Source organism: Apaloderma vittatum, unplaced genomic scaffold (assembly GCF_000703405.1).
Source record: "Apaloderma vittatum isolate BGI_N311 unplaced genomic scaffold, ASM70340v1 scaffold11538, whole genome shotgun sequence".
Classification (NCBI taxonomy): Eukaryota; Metazoa; Chordata; class Aves; order Trogoniformes; family Trogonidae; genus Apaloderma; species Apaloderma vittatum.
This window is the reverse complement of record NW_009731360.1, coordinates 230,675-249,680: the sequence shown is the minus strand read 5'-3', so window position 1 is coordinate 249,680 and position 19,006 is coordinate 230,675. Positions and strand designations below refer to the sequence as shown.

At 39.0% G+C, this 19,006-nt stretch overlaps 1 protein-coding gene across 1 annotated transcript in view; it reads left to right on the top strand.

The window, feature by feature from the left end:
• The window catches only part of NELL1 (NEL-like 1 (chicken)), a 251,715-nt gene that overhangs the window by 146,078 nt on the left and 86,631 nt on the right, over positions 1 to 19,006 (top strand). Inside the window, exon 12 of the mRNA XM_009875157.1 lies at positions 5,374 to 5,496. Within this exon, the coding sequence (XP_009873459.1) occupies positions 5,374 to 5,496 (123 nt within the window). The remainder of the gene's footprint in view (positions 1 to 5,373; positions 5,497 to 19,006) is intronic.

Below are 19,006 nucleotides of genomic sequence, written 5' to 3'. Positions count from 1 at the left end.
TTACTTTGCATGTGTTCTGAATTATTTTTCTGTGGTTGTTTTGACTTAGAAACAGTTTTGCAATATGGTGTGGGTGGCTTTATGCAGAATACATTACCTCAGGCACAGCACCCTCCCCCCTGCTCCCAACACGTTTCCTGCTCCAGTCTTCTACTTCAGTTTAGCCCAGAAAAGAAGGTATTTTTCAAGTTATCACCAAACAAAAGTAGTTATGTGAGTTCTCATTAAGACAGACTAGAATAATGTGGATATAGAAGATATTACAGAAATGCAGGTGCCTGAAGGTTGCTGACTTTTTTGTCTTTGAATATTCCTATTTATATTTCACACTAAAGTCGTCAACCATCAGCAGGGTTATATATTAAAGGTGGAGCAGCTGGAATACTTGCTCATTTGGAGCAGCTGCTACAGCCTGCAGATACTTTAACTTCATTAGCCTGGATAGATACCTGTGTTTTGAAGAAAACTAAAGGTCTGTTTAAAATCTAAGCGAGTGGCTTCACAGCTGAAACGCATCATGATTGGCTATTTCTGCTGTTGCTGGAGGTGCAACTAATATAGCCGTTAGCAGAGGCTTCACCTTTTATAGTCAATGTTCTGCTGGCAGGCGTGGAGTTTTGTTGTGTTCTTGGTCTCCTGCTGTCTCAGGTATTATTCAACTGGTTTTTTTTTTAAATATGTATGCTGCAAATGTTGGTTGCAGGTATTGATGTGGCGTTTGCTTGGTTGGGGTCCATTTGCGTTGAGCACGCACACCGGTACAGGGGTGCAGTGGGCAGAGCTCCTCATGGTGGTCTGGTAATTGCTTACTTCAGTAATTTCTTATTCCCTTCATGTTACTGAGACTGTGACAGGAATGGTCTGTGTTTTCCCATTGTGCTGTAACTAGAGTCTTCTCTGGGATTTCAGGAAAAAGAAAGTATTGTGTGAGCCCTGATATCACTGTGTGTACAGGCCACCTCGTGTTTTGGTATAAGGCATTTTCTGTGATTTGTAGGGTGCATTGATGCTTCTTATAATAGGATGTGCAACTAACCATCTACTTGAAACTATTTTCTGGTGAATTAACTTTGCTTCTTATGTGATTGTTATCTCTGTAAGGCTGTGTAATATTGAGACGAATTCTGTCAGACAGCTCCTGAGTGCTCTAATCATCAAGATAAACTTATTTTTATTCGACTGCTTGCAAAGGTAACTGTGATACTTCTCTTCAACCACTGTGTGTATGTTCTAATGTAACACTATCCACCTATAAACATAAATGTCCGCAGACCTGTAGTGCTATCAGAATGGACTTGTGTTCAGGTTGATGCAATTTCAGTTGCCTGAGGCAAGCAGTTAACCAGAGTTGACTTTCCAGTGACAACTTTTTCAAACAGAAGTTTTCTGTAGTGATTTTTTTTTTTTTTTAAGGCGTTAGTTCTTACAAACTGAATCAGTGTTTAATGTATGCACAGAGGACATGCACCGCTGATACGTGTTCTGCGTCATACAACAGAGGAGGCAGAGATACGGCTTGTAGAAGGATAATTTCTTAGTAGTGATCTTCCAAGTGCTTCTGGAGGCAGATGGCCATCCTTAGATGGAGGCTGAGAAGAGGACAAACTTCACAGTGATTCTTTCACAAGCTGACCTGGTTCAGCTGTGAACTCAGAAAATAAGATGCTCTTGAGGATTTTGGAAAAGTTCATGAAAGCTTTTAGGAATTCTAAAAAGATTTTATCCAGAGGGAAAATGTTAAGTTTGAATATGTACTTTGCTATTCTTAGCTATAGCTTGGTGGCTAGGAAACAGGGACAGGTAAGCTGAAGCTTCAGAGATGTGTGCTTTCATACCTCATCTCTGCCTGCAGGAACAGTACATTAAGTAGAAGGTAAACCAGCACTTGATATTTGATTCTTCTTTTTTTTTTTTTTAGTAGAAGATTGATATCCTTTAGTTTTCTGTAAAATTTTTAGTATTTGAGGATTTCAGAAGGATGATAAATGCTAGAAAAAATATTAGAATCTTGTAATATCCTTATTTTGTAGAGGGAAACCGAGGCACAAAAAGTAACAGATATCACAGCTTTACCAGTGGCAGAGCAGGGAAAAGAGGTGGCAATAACCAGGGTTCCTGAGTAACAGAAATACTAATGCTGAAGACAATTTGCATAAAACAACTGATCTATAGGCACAGAATGGTACTACTTTTGTAACTGGTCTTCTGAAATTGTATTTGTTTCTTGAAATGGATATTAATAACCCAGGGGAATGAGTGTTGGGTCAGAGAACTGCATCCTACAGTACTGTCCTTCTTGGTAAGCCTGACAGTTCTTTTTGTCTTTCATTATAGGCTCCTTTTGTGTCTATTATATAACAGAAGTCACAGAGCGATGGATGACTTCAGTCAAACTTAATGATGACAATTTCATTCCTGAGTATGGCAGCATATTTATTTATATCCAAATATCTACATATGTGCCTGCATCTATTTGTATCTATAGATCTAAGTTGTGTGTAAAAAAATTTAAAAATTACTTCTGTTTTTGTCTTTTAAGAGTCCCCTTTCATGTACTTCTCACTTTTAGCTGTAAGGGAAGTTGTCAAAATAAGATAGGACATTATGATTTTCATCTTTGTTCTCACCATTTTGGTGCTTTGAAATGATACTTTTGGTGACTCCTTTCACTTGTTTCGCAGTGCCCTTCTTCCAGTCTTTGACTGCTGTCTTGTCAAATAGTATTTACCGTAACATTAAAGATTCTGCCTAATCTGCTTGAATGGGGAATTTGGAAAGTGATGTGTGTAAGAAAGATATGTTCTTTGCAAATTAGTCATAATCTCCTTTGAGTTTAAACACAACATGAGCCCACATTCCATGTTCACTTCCCAATGTGAACATCAAGTGCTCTAAAGGATGATCGCTTGTGAGGGAGAAGGAAACCCAGGATAACTCACTACTGACAGAATCTTAAGGTTTTTTCCATCTGTACTAGAAGATTTTTGTACCTTGACAGAAAATCAATACTTTCTCATTCTTATTAGGCCAGGAGCAACATCATCTATAGACATCTCTACACCAGGGAAAGCTTCATTTGAAGTTCCCATCATTGCAGCCATATTGCAGCTAAGAAGTCTTGGGATTCCTCATGCAGATGAGGTTCCTTAGTCCTCCTTGTGCTAGCAGCATCAGGATGTCTCATGAAGGGCAGGTTCCCATGGTCAGATCTGTTGCTACCTCTACCTCTCCAAATTATATCAGCTTAGGAAAAACTGACCGCTGTTTTGAATTTGACTGTGGGAAAGCAGCTTTGCCGGTGGTTAAATATTTCAATATTGCCAGCATCTGTACATCTGCAGGAGTGGTAAATACAATGGTTTACATTGTCAAAGTCCTAGAACAACATAGCGGTGTATAATCTCTTGTGTGTTTTGGCGAAACACATTTGTTACCACTGGGAAATCTGTTGTTTATACGTGAAGTGCTGAGAAGGTAATCAACTAATTTTGGCAATTGTTTGAGTAGGAGTTTTCTTGTGTGTACATGAGCCTATTACAAAGGCATTCTCATTATAGCTTGAATATGAACACGTGAAAGCTAATGGCAATAACTAATGCAAGTATTAAAAGGAGGGAGAGATTATGGAGAGGGTGTCTCTTTTAAAAGAAAGCATCATTCGAATGCAGCTGCCTGCTAAGCCCTTCCTTGGGGGGTAGCTCAATACGTTTTGTGTCTGACTCAGCAGTCTGAACACTGAGAGTGGAGTGGCAAGAATCAGGCGCTGGTACAGGTTTTTTGAAAGATGAAGGAGAGAAGAGGCAGCCCTTGAAGAAGCCTAGCATTCAGAACGTGTAAGACATCTGAAAATTGGCAAGGAGCTGAAATGAATTACTAAGGAGAGCTAGGGACCAATGTAAACTAACAAGTATAAATGTAAGCCTGAATTTATCAGCTAAAGCCAGGCACAATTGAGTGTGTGTGTGAGGGAGTTTCTTGGTAAAAGCAAAGAGTGAGCAAGTGATACATTGCTTTGATGCGCTTTAAAAGAAAATGGTTGCAATCTATATCATTTTGCTGTCAAATATATTTGAAAAATAGAAAACACATTGGATATATGTTCTGCAAATAGTTATCAGCAGTGTTCAAGAAGTATTTGGTTTGGGGAGTTCCATGGAATCCACCATTCAAATCTACATGTGTCTTGAGTTATCCTGAAACTGGCTATTGATCTATGCAATGGTAAACTGAGGGCATCACCGAGGTTAACTCGAGCCTGGTGAAACCTGTGATCATTTTGTTCTCAATGGAGAGACTCTTCCAAAGGGTTTAATTCAGATTCTGTAAAATGAGTATATTGCTCATGTTTTAGAGGCACTGCATCTCTCTGTGGTCTACGGAAGGCTAAATTTAGTCCGTAATCCTTTGAACACCGCTGCTTCACTGGTGTAATTAATCAAATCCTTAATTCCAGAAAGAGATACCTTTTACCTCTCTGCATGTGGATACTAGCCTGATGACTGCAGTTCCATAAATGGCTACTGAGAAGGCTTTCAGATTTTTTTTTTAATGATGTCAGTTGTCCTTTGTATAATTTTAAGACATTTCATTGCATCCTCTTGATTCCCCTGAACAAAACTGTAAATCCACCGGTGCAAAAGTGTAAAATATGTAGGTTTTCTTTTTGTAGTCCTACTGCATGAGGGGAGCTCCTACTAATTTCAGGAAGAAGCGAGAAACTTCAGGGTCGGGTAGCTCACCACCTCTAACTGATGCTTTAGTAGAACAAAATGTAGCAGGAGAGTAAAGTGCAGGAGCTGCAGCAAATTAGGCTCAGTGGCAGCAGTTAGAGTTGCTGGATGAAAGCAAAATAGGGCCCGTTTGTCTGGGAGGCTCTTTGGCCGTTCAATGGTGTGAATGGTGCTCTAAAAATGTAAAATGTTATTACATGCTATTAGAGAGAGAGTCAGCTCAGCAAGCATTAGAGCAAGTGGCTGTGACAACTGAGCTGTGCGTTTAAAAGCAGTGCTGTTAGGGCATGGCTTACCTTGTATTTATGCTTATTACTGTTGGTGAGGGACAGTGATGTAAAGGTTGGTCTTCACAGCAGATAGTTTTCCATGATGATCATCTTCATGGGCTTTTGTCACAGCTGTACTTTGCCTCCCCACTGTTCCCTATTTTTGAACCTAAATAAACTACTGTCACTATGCACATGGTGAGTTTTGTAACCGAAGAGGACCCACGGCTGACTCCCACACCAACACCCAGCGTTTTACCGTTGAGGCACCTTTGTTGTTCCACTTGGGTTTCAGATGCCACATCATCACAGTGAAAAGGTCACTGGCTCTCTTGTAAATTTTTTTCCCCCTCTTTTTTTTTCCGCTCTTGTAGAGCATGATGAGTGTGGCAGTGGACAGCATAACTGTGATGAGAACGCAATCTGTACGAACACCGTCAGGGGACATAGCTGCACCTGCAAACCCGGCTACGTGGGGAATGGGACCATCTGCCGAGGTAAGTCTGTTACTCTAGAAACACCGTAGAAGTGGCAGACTCGATTAATATTTTCTGACAGTCACCTACATTCTGGTAACTGGTGATAGCTGTATTCTATCAATGATTCGCTGTAGGATTTATCGGGCAAATGGAATATGCATGGAGGTGATGGGAATTGATTTGTCCATAACTTCTTGTCAAGAAGGAAATATTTCTTGGCATGGTAGAAGAAAAGAATGTTTCATTTAGTGACCCTGAATACTGTTGTTTGAGCTAGTATAATTCAAATTTTAAATAATGTTCATTGTTATATGAACTGTGGATGGGTATTTGCTATCACCTTTGTCTTTAAAATTTAATCAGATGCTTTTAATTAGGATAACTGCCGTTTTTTGCTAACGTCACGTAGTTGTTATTTAATTACATCAGAGCAGGAATTTATTTTTTAATCTTTACTTTTAAATGTGTGTTTTTGAAGATTGCTCAGTTATGTGAACAAGAAGTAATGATAGCCAGTCGTGCTTTCTGTGAAGTGGTAGGTCACTTAAGGTGGTTTTTTTTTGTTTTTGTAGAGAAAGAGAAGCAAATGTCTTTATGTAAAGACAGAGGAGGGAATATATAGAATAGTTGGAATAGTGAGTCATGATGTACAATTGGGTTGTAACTCATGAACTTATGAATTATATTTGTCTCATAAAGAGCTATGTTTTGTCTTGTCTGGGACTGAACATTTTCTGACTTTCTAAAGAGAATTACAGTATAGAAAACTGATATGAAAATGGTGGGCAAGTTAAACCTTAGTCTGTCTATATTGAAGATCAACAGGTGACACTGAGGAGAAATTCACTGTAATATTTTTTCAATCTCTGATGACAGTAACTAAATTGCAGCATAGACAACTACAGTTTAAGGGAGATCTGTGTGAACAGCCTGTATGAATGTTTTGTGTTGTTTTTTTGAGGGCAATACAAGAAGACAATCCCTCAATCATATTTCTTGAAAGCAGAGATGTTTGGGATTAGTTTATAAAAACCATGTTTTCACACTGGTATTCTTTGTTTGCACACCTGGATATTTGGGTTAATGCGCCAAAACCTGAAAGCAAATCTGCTACTGCAATGATGAAATTGCACTGGAGAAATGCAATAGTGTTTTTACCCTCAAAGTTCTGTTGAAATATGAGTTGTGGATAAAATTTATATTGCATATATTTTTTTAATACGCCTTGACTTTCACATGCAAGTGTAGTTATAGTTGCCTTTTTGAGATATGTGTACGTGGAATTAGAGGAAACAAAGTGTGTTCTTATATTCTGACTGGGAAGCATAAATTGAAAAGAAAACTGGAGATTATAGAAAGGGCTCTACAGTCTGATAATTATTAAAGTCACTGGGGATAAGAATAATCTGACACTGCATCAGTTATTACCGGAGACCAGCTAATATTAGAATTGTGTGAAATTTAGTAAATAAAAAAGGACTCCATGCAAAGTAGTAGAGTTTCTCAGCCTGTGGTTTTGTGGTCACTCAAAGTTTTTACACATTTGGGCTGCTAATTTAAGGAATATCCCCTTTCTGCTCATGATAGCACCAGAAACGCCACTTTTGCCTCTTTTTTGTAACCAAATTTGACATATATGTTACCAGTTACCAGTCACAGCAGTTTCCTTGCGCAAAGGCTAGGGCTCGCACAAGAAAAGAGATGTGGTCATGCCAGGACAACTATAAACTGCTTATGTTGTCTTGTAGGAATTTTGGGGATTTACCTTCAGGCAGTATAAATTGAAAAAAAATAGATCTATGGTAAGGTGATAAGTTTAATGTAATACTGTCTGAAGGTATGATAAACATTTCTCCTTGAGTCATCACAAGTGCTTTATAAATGTTTACGTGTTATAGATGTGTGCATACACAAAACAGTAGTTCCAACTACTGAAATAACGTATCTCTGTAGTTCAATAAAACATCTTATTAATACTGTCTAGCAAAAGCATAAATAGAAAAAAGATAATTTCATGATGAGAGAAAAAGACTGGTTTGTGCCTGAATCTACAGTATATTTCAACAATCTATTTTAGCAATGTTATAAAAAATAAAATCAGAGTAATGTTCCTCATTGACTTTAGTGGATAAGACTGTGATAGTCTTTATAAAAATCCCAGAATAGTTATTTGTATTTTAGAAAGGAAATTGTATGTGTAGTTAAATTGTGTGGTAAATGCAGTGAAATTACTTTGGCAGAAGTTTGTGATTGCATTTTTTGTGAAAAGTATGGAGAGATAAAAAGGACAGAAATAATCTGAATATGAATATTATGATTGCTGGGGATTTAGAAATAAAAACAAAAAGCAGATGTTGAAGAGGAAAGCAAATACTTGTTAAAAAAATCTGTATAATCAGGCTGTCAGACTTCTTGAGTAGAAAAGTGTAAGGAATTGCTTTACTGTAAATGTGGTAGACTAGACTGTGTAATTAAGGACTGATTGTGTCAAACTAGATGTGGGAACTGTCGTGAAGGGAGGTGGTGGAAAAGGGCGCACACTGAGACCAGATGCACTTCTGTATTGAGTTACTGCCATAGTTTAAGTGACATAAAAAAAAAAGATGAACACAAAAAAAATCTTTGTAAATACATCGTTTTCAATGTATAGACAGTAAGACTGTATAATAGAGAAAACTAAGACTTATTTCCTGTGGATCCTTGCAATTTCACTTTAAGAAGTAGGCTTTAGCACCTCAGAAAGACATTGAAATTTTGGCAAGAGATAGAACAGAACAGAGTGATGCTGAGGTGAGCTGAAATGACAAGACAGGACAATGCTGTGCCATCACCATTAGTAAATTTGACGGACTACTGGACCAGAATCAAGTAGATTATATCTTAGGATTTCTTCAGAAAATGAGAAGTAAAGTAGGGAGGTCTTTCCTGGAAGAAATTACAGCATCAAAGGCAGAGGAAAAGAGGTATAATTACCTGAACAGAGAGGGAGAGCAGATTTGTTAAGTTACTCTTTTCTGTGAAGGAAACTTTGAAAAAAATGAGAACTGAGAGTGATTTGGGAAGTAGACTAAGTTCTAGGTGGGTGACGGGAAGACTCATGCTATGGCTTTTTACTCGAGTTCTGTAAATGAATCACAGTATTCATAGGTGAAGTTAGAATAAGGACAAATGGAGCAATTTCACTAAACCAGGATCAGATTTACTAGTGCAGCATAAAGGCAGTGAATTTAAGGTAGAAGGGAAAGGTAATAAATTTCTGTTTTAGCAACTCAGTGTTCTAGTTAAACAACAACCAAGCAAAACGATGTGGTGGGTAAATGACTACCACGCAACTATGGGACTTTGCAGTGTGCTGTCAGGATAGACCTTGTGGGAAATCGGTGTTTAGTGGCAATGGTGAGATGAAGGAAGCCTTAGTTTCCTAGGACAACCAGGTTTATGAATAACCCATCACTTGTAGACACGGTTGTGTGTGGGGGAGTAAAACTGTCAGGTATAAAATGAGTAGAACACTGTCATGGCTCTAATTGAAGAACCAGGGATGTTGAATAAAGAGATAAATAATCTGTTTAGACTGTAGAGACTCTTGGTGTGTGTACTGATGCAGTGGTTCTTGGCAGGGCTTAAATCTAGGAGACTGGAACATGCGTACAGGGAAATTGTCTTTCTCTGCCTTTTGTCTTGATAAGTTCTAGTTTCGGTTCCACTTGGCAGCCTTGCACTGTGTGCTGTGGACGTGACATGCTGAACTGGGGTGTGCCATTTGTTAAAACATACAGGATCTCGTGCTCCACCACCTACTTTACCTTAATGAGATGGAAGCTGGAGAATATTTGCCCTGGGATGTACAGTCCTACAGTTACGCAGATATTTATTATAGAGCTTGTGCCTTGTATCACAGACTGAAGTCATAAAAAAAGAAGCCGAGGTGTAGTGAAACATCAGCAGATTTCCTAAAATAATTGATGGCATTTGGGTTTAAATGCCTTAAAACAAACAAACCAACCCCCACCTACCAGATTTTTAGGGGCTATAGATCTGACTTTTCAGCATGAGCGATGTGCAAGTCACTGTCAAGGTTTTCTTGCAATTTTATTTTGTACAAGGGGACCTAGATGTAGTATATAATCTTTGTCCTAGCTTTTGGTATTTTGTCCCAAATGTTGGTTTTAAAGCATAAATTTGTCCCAAAGAAGTTCTTATCTATTGTCAGAAAACAAGTAGCCTTGAATACGTGCATGCAGTAAACAGAGACAATTCTTCTGAAACATGGACAAGGTGTGTTTACTAGTCTTTTTTTCATGTGTCCATAGTAGGGAATGAACTGACCTAGCACTTAAACGAGCATGAACATTTTTCGTTGTATTTCTATGTTTTACTTGTGTAGTCTAACAGGTATATTTAGTTTGCTATTAATATCTCATTTAGTGGTTTCTGCTGAGGTAGATTTATTGGAATTATTAAATGAGATCGATTTAGTTACAGTCATAAACCTTAAAGCAAATGTATGCATTATGACTGATGCCTGGGCAGATAAACATCAGGTATTGTGAAATAAAAATCAAAACAGTGTTTATTCTAATTAATATTCAGGCTGTAGAATGGTTTATTTCTGCCAGAGTACAGATTATGATATTTCTTCCCTCTTGTTATATTCTTCAGCAGCATTTCACAGGAGACATGTAAGGGACTACAACTCAGTGTATGGTGGAGTCTTAGGTGAAAGCTGTTTTTTTCTAAATGGCTTAGTTCTTTTGTTGTAATTTGGAAGTCCAAATTAATTTCTTAATTGTGCTGCAGTTCTTCATATGTATTTACCTTGGAAGGTGTGTTTGGGAGTGTGGTTATTACTGGTCACTTCACGAATAACTTATTGAGAACTTGATATGAAAAGTAATCAGATTTTGAGCAGATACTCTTATCTTTTATAAGATAATGAGAATAATCATATGGAGTCTTTATTCATAATACACTCAATGTTTACTGACTACCAAAGCACATTACAGGCTTGGAAATTGCTTCTATTTGATGTAAATCAGGAAGTTGGCCTATTTTACACTGTTTTAGTCACAATCTGTAATTGGATGGACTCGATTTTTAAAAAAAAATGGCCGTCTGAGAGCTGTCTTTCATTGCAGTTTTCATCTTTGTTTCCATGCTGGTATTTTTAAAAGTATTTCTTAGTCTGAAATATGTTTAATAATCTGAAAGATGTGTCCATGAAATCAAGTGTGTGTTTTCCAGTGTGTAGGTAGTATGGTGATGGTGTAGTAGATAGATGACTGAAGATAAAGAAATTTTCATCTGGAATGAAATTTCACCTGCTATGAAAAATACTCAAGCGTATTTTCAGTAGGAGCTAAAGAAGAAAAATAATCAGTCTCTTAGGTTATTTCTGTGCTGGGTTGTCTGCTTTTCTGTATGCCCCTTTTCCATGGACATCAGCAATGCTAAGGTAGATTAACTTTAAATGCCAGCAGTGTGGGAGAGTCAGACGTGCTGGTATCTTGATATTAAAACATAGCAGATCACGGTAAGGTGACTAAGTGCCACTTAGGTTTATGATTTTGCAGGTACGTGTGTCTTTTGGAGGTGGAGTCGAAAGCCTTTATGGAGCCTTGGAGTGCGTTAGGAATAATACATAGGCCGAGACTAAAGTGGAAAGGAACAAACACATCTCTCCCTATAGCTTTCGATTTTTGTAGCTCTAAGGCTTTGGATGGTTGGTACGTCTTATCACTACTTTAATTGCTGGTTTGCTGTAATATTCACAACCCTTATGAAAGAATATGAGAGTTTTGACTCATGCTGAGATTGCCATCGTCATTCTTCACAGTCTTGAGCTTCGTGTAGTATTTAAAACCTAATACTTCATGAGTAAATGGTGGAAGAAGCAGGTAAGTGCATTCACGCGCGTTGTGGTGTCGCTTGGCATATGTTGAAAATGCTATGGCTAGTGTAAGACACTGGATAGTCACACTGTTGGAGTGCAACATTCTATATGTAACTGATTCAATAATTTTCAAGTAGTATATAGTTATACAACAGCGCAATTGAATTCTTACAGATTTTTTAATTCTAAAACTAGCATGGTGGAACTCGGAATCAGGTTGAAGCCACTAAATTTTCTGTAGTCCTAAATCCGTTGTATTAATAAAAATAAAATTTTGAAGTTTTAATGTAAACATATATGCATTTTTGTTCATGGCTGCATAATTATCAAGTGTGGTACATTCCATCTAAATGCTATGTTTGTGTTTGGATTTTGACTTAGATAAACTCCCTTTGTAAATTATTTGGCACATACTTTTTAAGCTCCTCTAGTTCTAACATTGTTCTTGGTTTGCTTTCAAACTGTAGTGATTTAAAGTAATTTTGATGAAATTAAGATGAATTGTGATATTTTCTCCTTGTCCTTAAAAGATCATTGTTTAGATTTAGTCATGTGACATGTTGAAATTCAAGTGTAAATATTTTTGTATTAGGACCCAAGCTGCACATATCCACCACTATGTGGTCCAATTTTACAGCCTCTCTGAGGGTACTTTTGCTGATTGAATCCTGTTGTGTGAGATTGTTCAAGGTGATCTAGAATGCACATCAGTTATGGAACGAGATAATTTAAAACCCATGATTGATGTAACTTGTCAGAATCCAGATCCTGATTTCTTTGCTGTCACAGATTTTCTTACCGCTCTAGATTTATAGCTAATTTAAGAAGAGTTTAGCACTGATTTGTGCTTGCTGAAGAAATGGTCCAGTCCAGGGCAACTGTTGTACCTATGTAGAATGAAGGAAATGCTGTAGTTAGCTGAAATATTTAAAAACTTAATCTGACAGATTTTTCTCTTGTGTAAGTCCAAAGGGCTTAGCAGACCTACTCATAAATGTTTATGAGGGTTCCCAGGTTCAGATTCTGAAACTACGATTCTCTCCTTAACTCTGTCACAGAACCCCTTGAGGAGCCAAATCCAGTCTCCCGAAGTAAAAAAGCGGCTTTCTAATGCTACTAGAAACAGTTCCTTCATATTACCCAAAAGCAGTAGTTTTTTCTTTGAATAGTGTCTAAAATTTGGACAAAAATTATAAGTTACTAAGTCCTCAAACACACCTTTCATTCAAAGACCTCATTTGCTGTGTGTTCTGCTGTTTTTTTTGACAGGAGAGCAGTAGACATCCTGATCAGCAGCACTGTCTGCTTTCAACTTGTAATCCTTATCGTGTGTGAAAACCAGTCTATTCAGATCTGTGACTCTTCTGGCCTGCCCTGGGCTCTTGCTATGCAATTTTTTGGAACTGAGTACTTTTTTTTTTCATAGTGGGTGGGGAAAGTCAGTTCAGCAAAAGCATCTTGAAATATATCGCTGAACAAAGCCTATTGCAGCGTGGGCTTCACAATAGCAACAGCAGCACAGAGCGCTCTTGTGAAATCAGTTAGTGTTCAACCGTTTCAGGATTAATGTGTATGGAACAGGCACACTAAAAGGCAGGAGGATGCCAAACCCATGAAATTCTTTCTATTCCCTGTAGAACATAACCAAACAATATTGAAAACAGAATGTAAATACCTTGCCCACACATAGAGTAAGAGCTTTGCAGTTACTGGTTTTGGCAACAGTTCACTGTCACCCCAATGCAGAAGGAAGTGCTTTTTCACACAGTGCATAATTAATCTGCAGAACACTTGGTCACAGGGTGGTGAGGGGGCTGGACGGATTGAAAAAGCTGCTGCGTATTAGAAGAAAATCCCGACTGGTGGGTACACAGTATTTAGGTTCGGGGAGGTCCTGGGGAATCCTTAGGAAGTGTCACCAGATTCTTGCCCTCTTCTTTCCCCAGGCATTCATCACGGGCTCTACTCAGAAAGAGACGAGGCTAGGCTAGTAGGTCCTCTGCTAAACCTAGTAGGCTTATTTTTATGTTCTTCTGACTGTGATTATTATTAGAGCAATCCCTTTTGTGTAAGGATAATCTTAACAATTTTTAATGTATTTTTTATTTGTACGAAGGGTTTGCTGGGATTTTCAAAGGGGATTTGTGGGGCTGTTCTTTACCATAGCAGTGGAATAAACTCCAGCCAGAAAACTTCTTTCAGCCTCTTCTTCCTATGAATTTCCCACATTACAGCGAACCAAGGTAAAAACGTTAAGTGATTTGTCAAATGTGACACACATGGGCCAGCACCTCATCCAGGGTTCAGACTCTTGTTCTCAGAATGACAGATCTGTTCCTAAACCATTGGACTGTGATTTCTCCACAGAAACTATCAAAAGTATTTTAAAAATACCTAAAGAATCAAACCAAAAGAAACTTTAAGACTCCAAAATCAAGCATTTGGGGATATTTAAAATTTAGGCAACCTATTCAGCCTTAAGTCACATCTGCTGCTGAAATGCAGTCCTTACTGATAAAATCACAGGTGTTGTGGAGCTTTTTTAGTCCCTCTGCCTCATTCAGTGCACAGTAATAGACACATCAATCAGTGAAGCAGATGAAGTCCTGAAAGTAGGTGTTCAGTGTTTATTATTTTTGTCACTCATTGTGCGACCCCATTACTGTGAGCTACTGTCCCAGGTTCTGTTCTGAATTTAGGATGTTACCAGGTCCTTCAGAAGCCAGTTTGTGTCGTTCTTATCAAATGATTGCAGTGGAGTGAAAACGGACCTTAGCTGCTTTTACATTACTCTCCCATATCGGTGTAGAGCGGCTGTTTAATTGCTCAGGCATTTGTCCAGGTTTTCAGGAAGGGCCTGTGGCGCTCTCTTATATTTTTCCATGACTTGAGGAGGGTGATGTTACTCTTTGTGCTCTTGCCACCCGAGGAGGATGTGGGAAGGGGTCTCAGTTCCAGGTTCCCAGGCAAGTGTGTTCCAGTTGACTTTCTTCTCTGCAGGTCCCACAGTGCTCGTTATCTTCCAATTCCCTCCGTTACCCAGATGCATTTCCTCTGCGACTTTGTCCTTCTCTGCCTTGGTTTGGCTCATGCATCCTTGTGAGAAGTGATGAATGCTGGAATATTCAGAAAATATAATTAAATACTTACAAGCTGAGATTCAGAGATGTGGCAAAAGGCATATTCTTCAAATCTGCATGTCAGTGAGGGCTGAGGGACAGGGGAGAGTCTAAAATTAAAAAGATCTACCTCTTACTTACTTTGATAAATAGATATTTGGGTTTTTTTTTTATTTTCTTTTATTTTTTTCTCGATAATGCAGCTGGATATCTATTCTGGTGGATATCCAGCACAGGAAGAACATAATTACAAGTTTTTTACTTGACCACACTACCGAAAATGGTCGTTTATAGTAAGGAAAGTTTGGATTGCCCTGTGTTGTGGGTATTCCTTACTTTATTTGTGTGAGTTACGTTGCTTGACTTTCTAGTTTTGGAGGTTGCGTTTATTTACTGAGCACAGGGAATGTTTGATGGGATAATTTGCATATTTTTATCTGGAAAGATTCTCCAGTTCAACTGTTTCACAGTCGTGCTGGTGTTTTAGCCTCTGCAGCACGCTGAAAAGTTGAGGCACCCCTGTGTGTGTATAGAGTTCTTATCTAAAGTGTTCCACGATAAAAATAGTAAATGTGGCTGTGTTAAGTGAGCATATGCTAAGTACAAGACTAATGGCAAGCTTAAACAGTATACAGCAAAGGACACCTGAAAGAAATGTTGCAGTGTGAAAGAATCTATTCCAGAACCTACTAAAAAACCCACAAATGGTGCTTTGAAGATTGTGTCATCAAAATGAATTATTAGGTGAATTCAATACACAAACTACAAGAAGAATGTGAATTAAAATAGCTCAGAACACATTACCTGCAGAGGGAATTGCAAGTTAAAGTAAATCAAGTAGAGGTGGGAATTGAAGAGGTCCCATTTTTCAACGTCATTTAAAATCCAGACATCCAGGAGTAAGAATGACCAATTTGTATGTCATAAAAACTAAGAGTTTTTGTTTAGATATTCCTGAAGGGCCAACGCTGCGTGACCTATGTTGTTATTCTGCCAATAAATACTCAAGCACCTTAGTGTGTCACCTTGATGGTTCTTGCAGTTTTGTCTTTTCTTTTTTTTTGTGTGTTTTTTTGTTTGTTGGTGGTTTTGGAGTTTTTTGGTGGTTTTTTTGTTAGTTGTGTGCCTATAGACAGGAATTGTCAGGCTGGGCTTTTGAAGCTAAACTTCAAAACTGACTTTATTTGAAGGCTGCCTGTTACACAGGCACATCAAGCAGGGCCTAAAATTTTTAAGTGGTGTAAAATTCAGGAACGCATCTTTGCTTAAAAAAGTAAAAGCAATACACATCCATATCCTTGTGCAAGTCCGTCTTACCCATCTTCCTCTGCATCCTGTTAATTATGTTATAGCCTCAAGGGTATATGTATATGCTCCCCCATAGATTATGGGATGCATTTGCTGCCACTGATGAACAGATTAGTAACTGTTCTCCACTGTCACTTGTTCTATTAAAATGTATCTGCCCATTCCCTTGAGCATATGATTTCACAGTGTCTGACGGCTTTGCAAAGGAGCTGCTGTGAGTGGAAAGCCCTGGGATGGAATAAAATGGCAGTTGGGTGTGGAGCTACTAGAACACTTGCGGAGTTTAAGTAGGCAATATCCATTCCCCTGCATTAATTATAACGGTTTACGGATGCTCATTAATATGTCACTTTTATTACCGAGACACATGATTGTGCTGCTTTCCTGACACCTATTATTTCCTCCCTCTGAGCAGAACAAAGGAAACAATAGTTGTCTGACATTGCCATGACATACGTTATTTCCCAATAAAAGATTGAGGTAATCAAATCAGTCCTGCATGCACAGTGCAGTATTCCCTTAGCCTTCGGAGAGAGGCAAGTGAGAAAATTCTTAATGTGGTAATTTTAGACCTGACTGAGCAAGGTATGTGTCTAACTAAAAGGAAGTGATTGACTCCAGTGAGACTACTTACATAATTAGACACTTAGTTTTTTTAGTTGCATGCTGAATGTGCTTTGCTGTGTTTATATCACACGGGTTAGAATAAACACAGACAGTAAGCATTCACCTGCTGTGGGCATTGAGGGGAAGTTGAATTCATCGTATCTGAAGCAAGAATAACTGAATAGCCAAATCCACCTTTCGCTTCTCTTTGAATCCTTGGCAAATAGAGTGGGCTTAGAAGAAGATTTAGAAACTTATTTTCAGTGACATCAGAGAGAAGTAGTTGGAGCCAAAGTGAAAATGAGTGGGAATCTGTAACCGGTTGCTAATGGTTATTGCCAAGTGATTTTGAGTGCTTCATTATTTATTTATACTTTTACTGCTGTAAAAGTACTGAAATTCAGAAATAGCTCTGATGTTAAGGTTTGATCCACTGAGTATTTGTACCTGTTGCATTAAGTGTTCATCAGCTGAAAGAAACAAAAACGCACATGCGCGTAGCTGCAGTAGAGGACAAGCAAAACACTTCCCATCTTAACAGATGCTCGCTGTAACCACTAACACAGGGAGCTGTGCATCCTTGCACTTGATTTTCTGCTCCCATGTTTCCCACGTGTTCAGTTGTGGGGTGAGAGACATAAGGAGTGGAAACCACTCTTGCTTCCCTTGCCACAGTGCTTCAGAGAAAAGTTTGCATTTCTGTTAGAGAGAGGGGGAGTTAGCCCTCACGTTTCCCCACCTCCTAGGCAAGTGCTTTAGTGGCAGTTCCAGAGGGCACCGCTGACGTGTCCCCCTTGTCCTGATCCCTGTGGACTTGTGTGGCGTCAGGCTGGAGACTCTTTGTGGAAGTTGGTGCTTTCTGACTTTTTTTTTCATGTGCTCTTCTGACAGCAGGACAGGCTCTTGGGGCATTTGGGCATGAGGACAGTGGTGTCAGAAATCCACACACACAGAAGCAGCTCGTTTTGTCCTTATTCAAGCTGACAGACCCTCACTTTGTGCCAAAGGGTTATGCACTGTCTCAAGGTTTCTGTTCAAAACACAGGGGCCTGGCATCTCTAATGGAGCTCGGTGGGAAGGCTGGAGAGATGAGCTGAGGAAGAGTGCTGAATGACATTTTTAGATGTAATTACCTAAATTCTGTCCACACTGCATTTTAGGCATGTAAGTGCTTTTAATTTTTCTTTCCCTATGTGTTTTTTCTTTATGTATTAATTGTATTACTGTTCCTGATGGCCTAGATGTCTACTGGGGAAAGTTACACCTAGCTATACAGTAAATTGTACTTAATGTGTGAAATCAGTTGCATGAAAACAAGTGTAATTAACTGCCACTGATAAAAGTAGATGCTAGGAATTTGCAAGCAGTGTTTCTTTGTGCCAAGTACTTAGAATGGAAGATTGCATATTAAGCAGAAGGATGATATACATCTCAAAATATAATTTCAGGTGCTTTTATGATGTGTTTCTGAGCTCCGAACTGTGATTTTCATATGAGCTTCAAAATCTCTTATATTGCTGTGTTCCAGCAGTCAGTGAGAATTATGCTGGCCTTCAGTGCAAATAAACCGTGCTGTAGAATGTGACTGAGCTTGACATTAGCAAACCTGGCATAGTGTATTGGCATTGGAATATAGTTACTTACTTGGTATTTAAACCTTAATGTTCTTTCTGTCACTGCAACCCTGATAAACCTTCTAAACAGTCTCCTAGGTCATACCAGACAGGTCCAGTCAGGCTCCCATCTGTTCTAGGTAGGCATGCTAGGCACTTGTTAATGAGCTAATATATAAGAGGACTGATAGTCTGTTCTTACCTCGGAAATTACATTTGGCAGATAATATTTTGAACTGCTGCAAGAGTTTAAGATGTTACTTCTCATCAACTTGTGCAGATATCCTGAGAAAAACCATCTTCGTTAAGAATTTGTTTGAAGAACGCATGCACTCCTCTGGCACTTACCACTGCTTATTTGTGGCGTCCTGCAATGCTGAAATGCTCCACAGCTCTGAACTGTCAGAGGCTGCATTCATGTGTCTCACGTTGGAGCCTTCCATGTACTGAAATGCAACATTTATCTCCACTTAGCTGAGCTGCTTAAGCACTTCTCGCATCTGCAGACTGACTGCTGTACAAGGATGAAAAAGCTTCTAATTTAAGGGAAATTGTTTTAACCCTGCAGCTGGTAACACACTAGTTTGTAAAATGTGTGGTAGACGGAGGATGCTAAAGTTGGTGCCTATGCAGGCAGTTGTTCACATTTATGTGGACAGTGACATTTGTCCATGAGGACCGTTGAACACACGTTCAGAGGCTTCCACATGGCTGTTTTACCATGTGCAGTGATAAATGGCTGTAGAGGTGGAAATGTCAGAAACGTAAGCCGCCTGAGCAGAAAGAAGGAACGCAAAAACTTTTGTGCAGTGGTATTTGAATTCCATTTACACTTAACAAAGGGAGAAGGCTGCGAGCATCTCCACGTTGTGCAGTGGAGTGTGGCCCAGGGTGGTGGGCAGCTCCTCTGGCACGGTGATGGCCAGAGCACGCAGGGGGCTCTGGGTGTGGGAGCCGGGGATCTGCTGAGCCCCGTGGGGTGGCCGTGT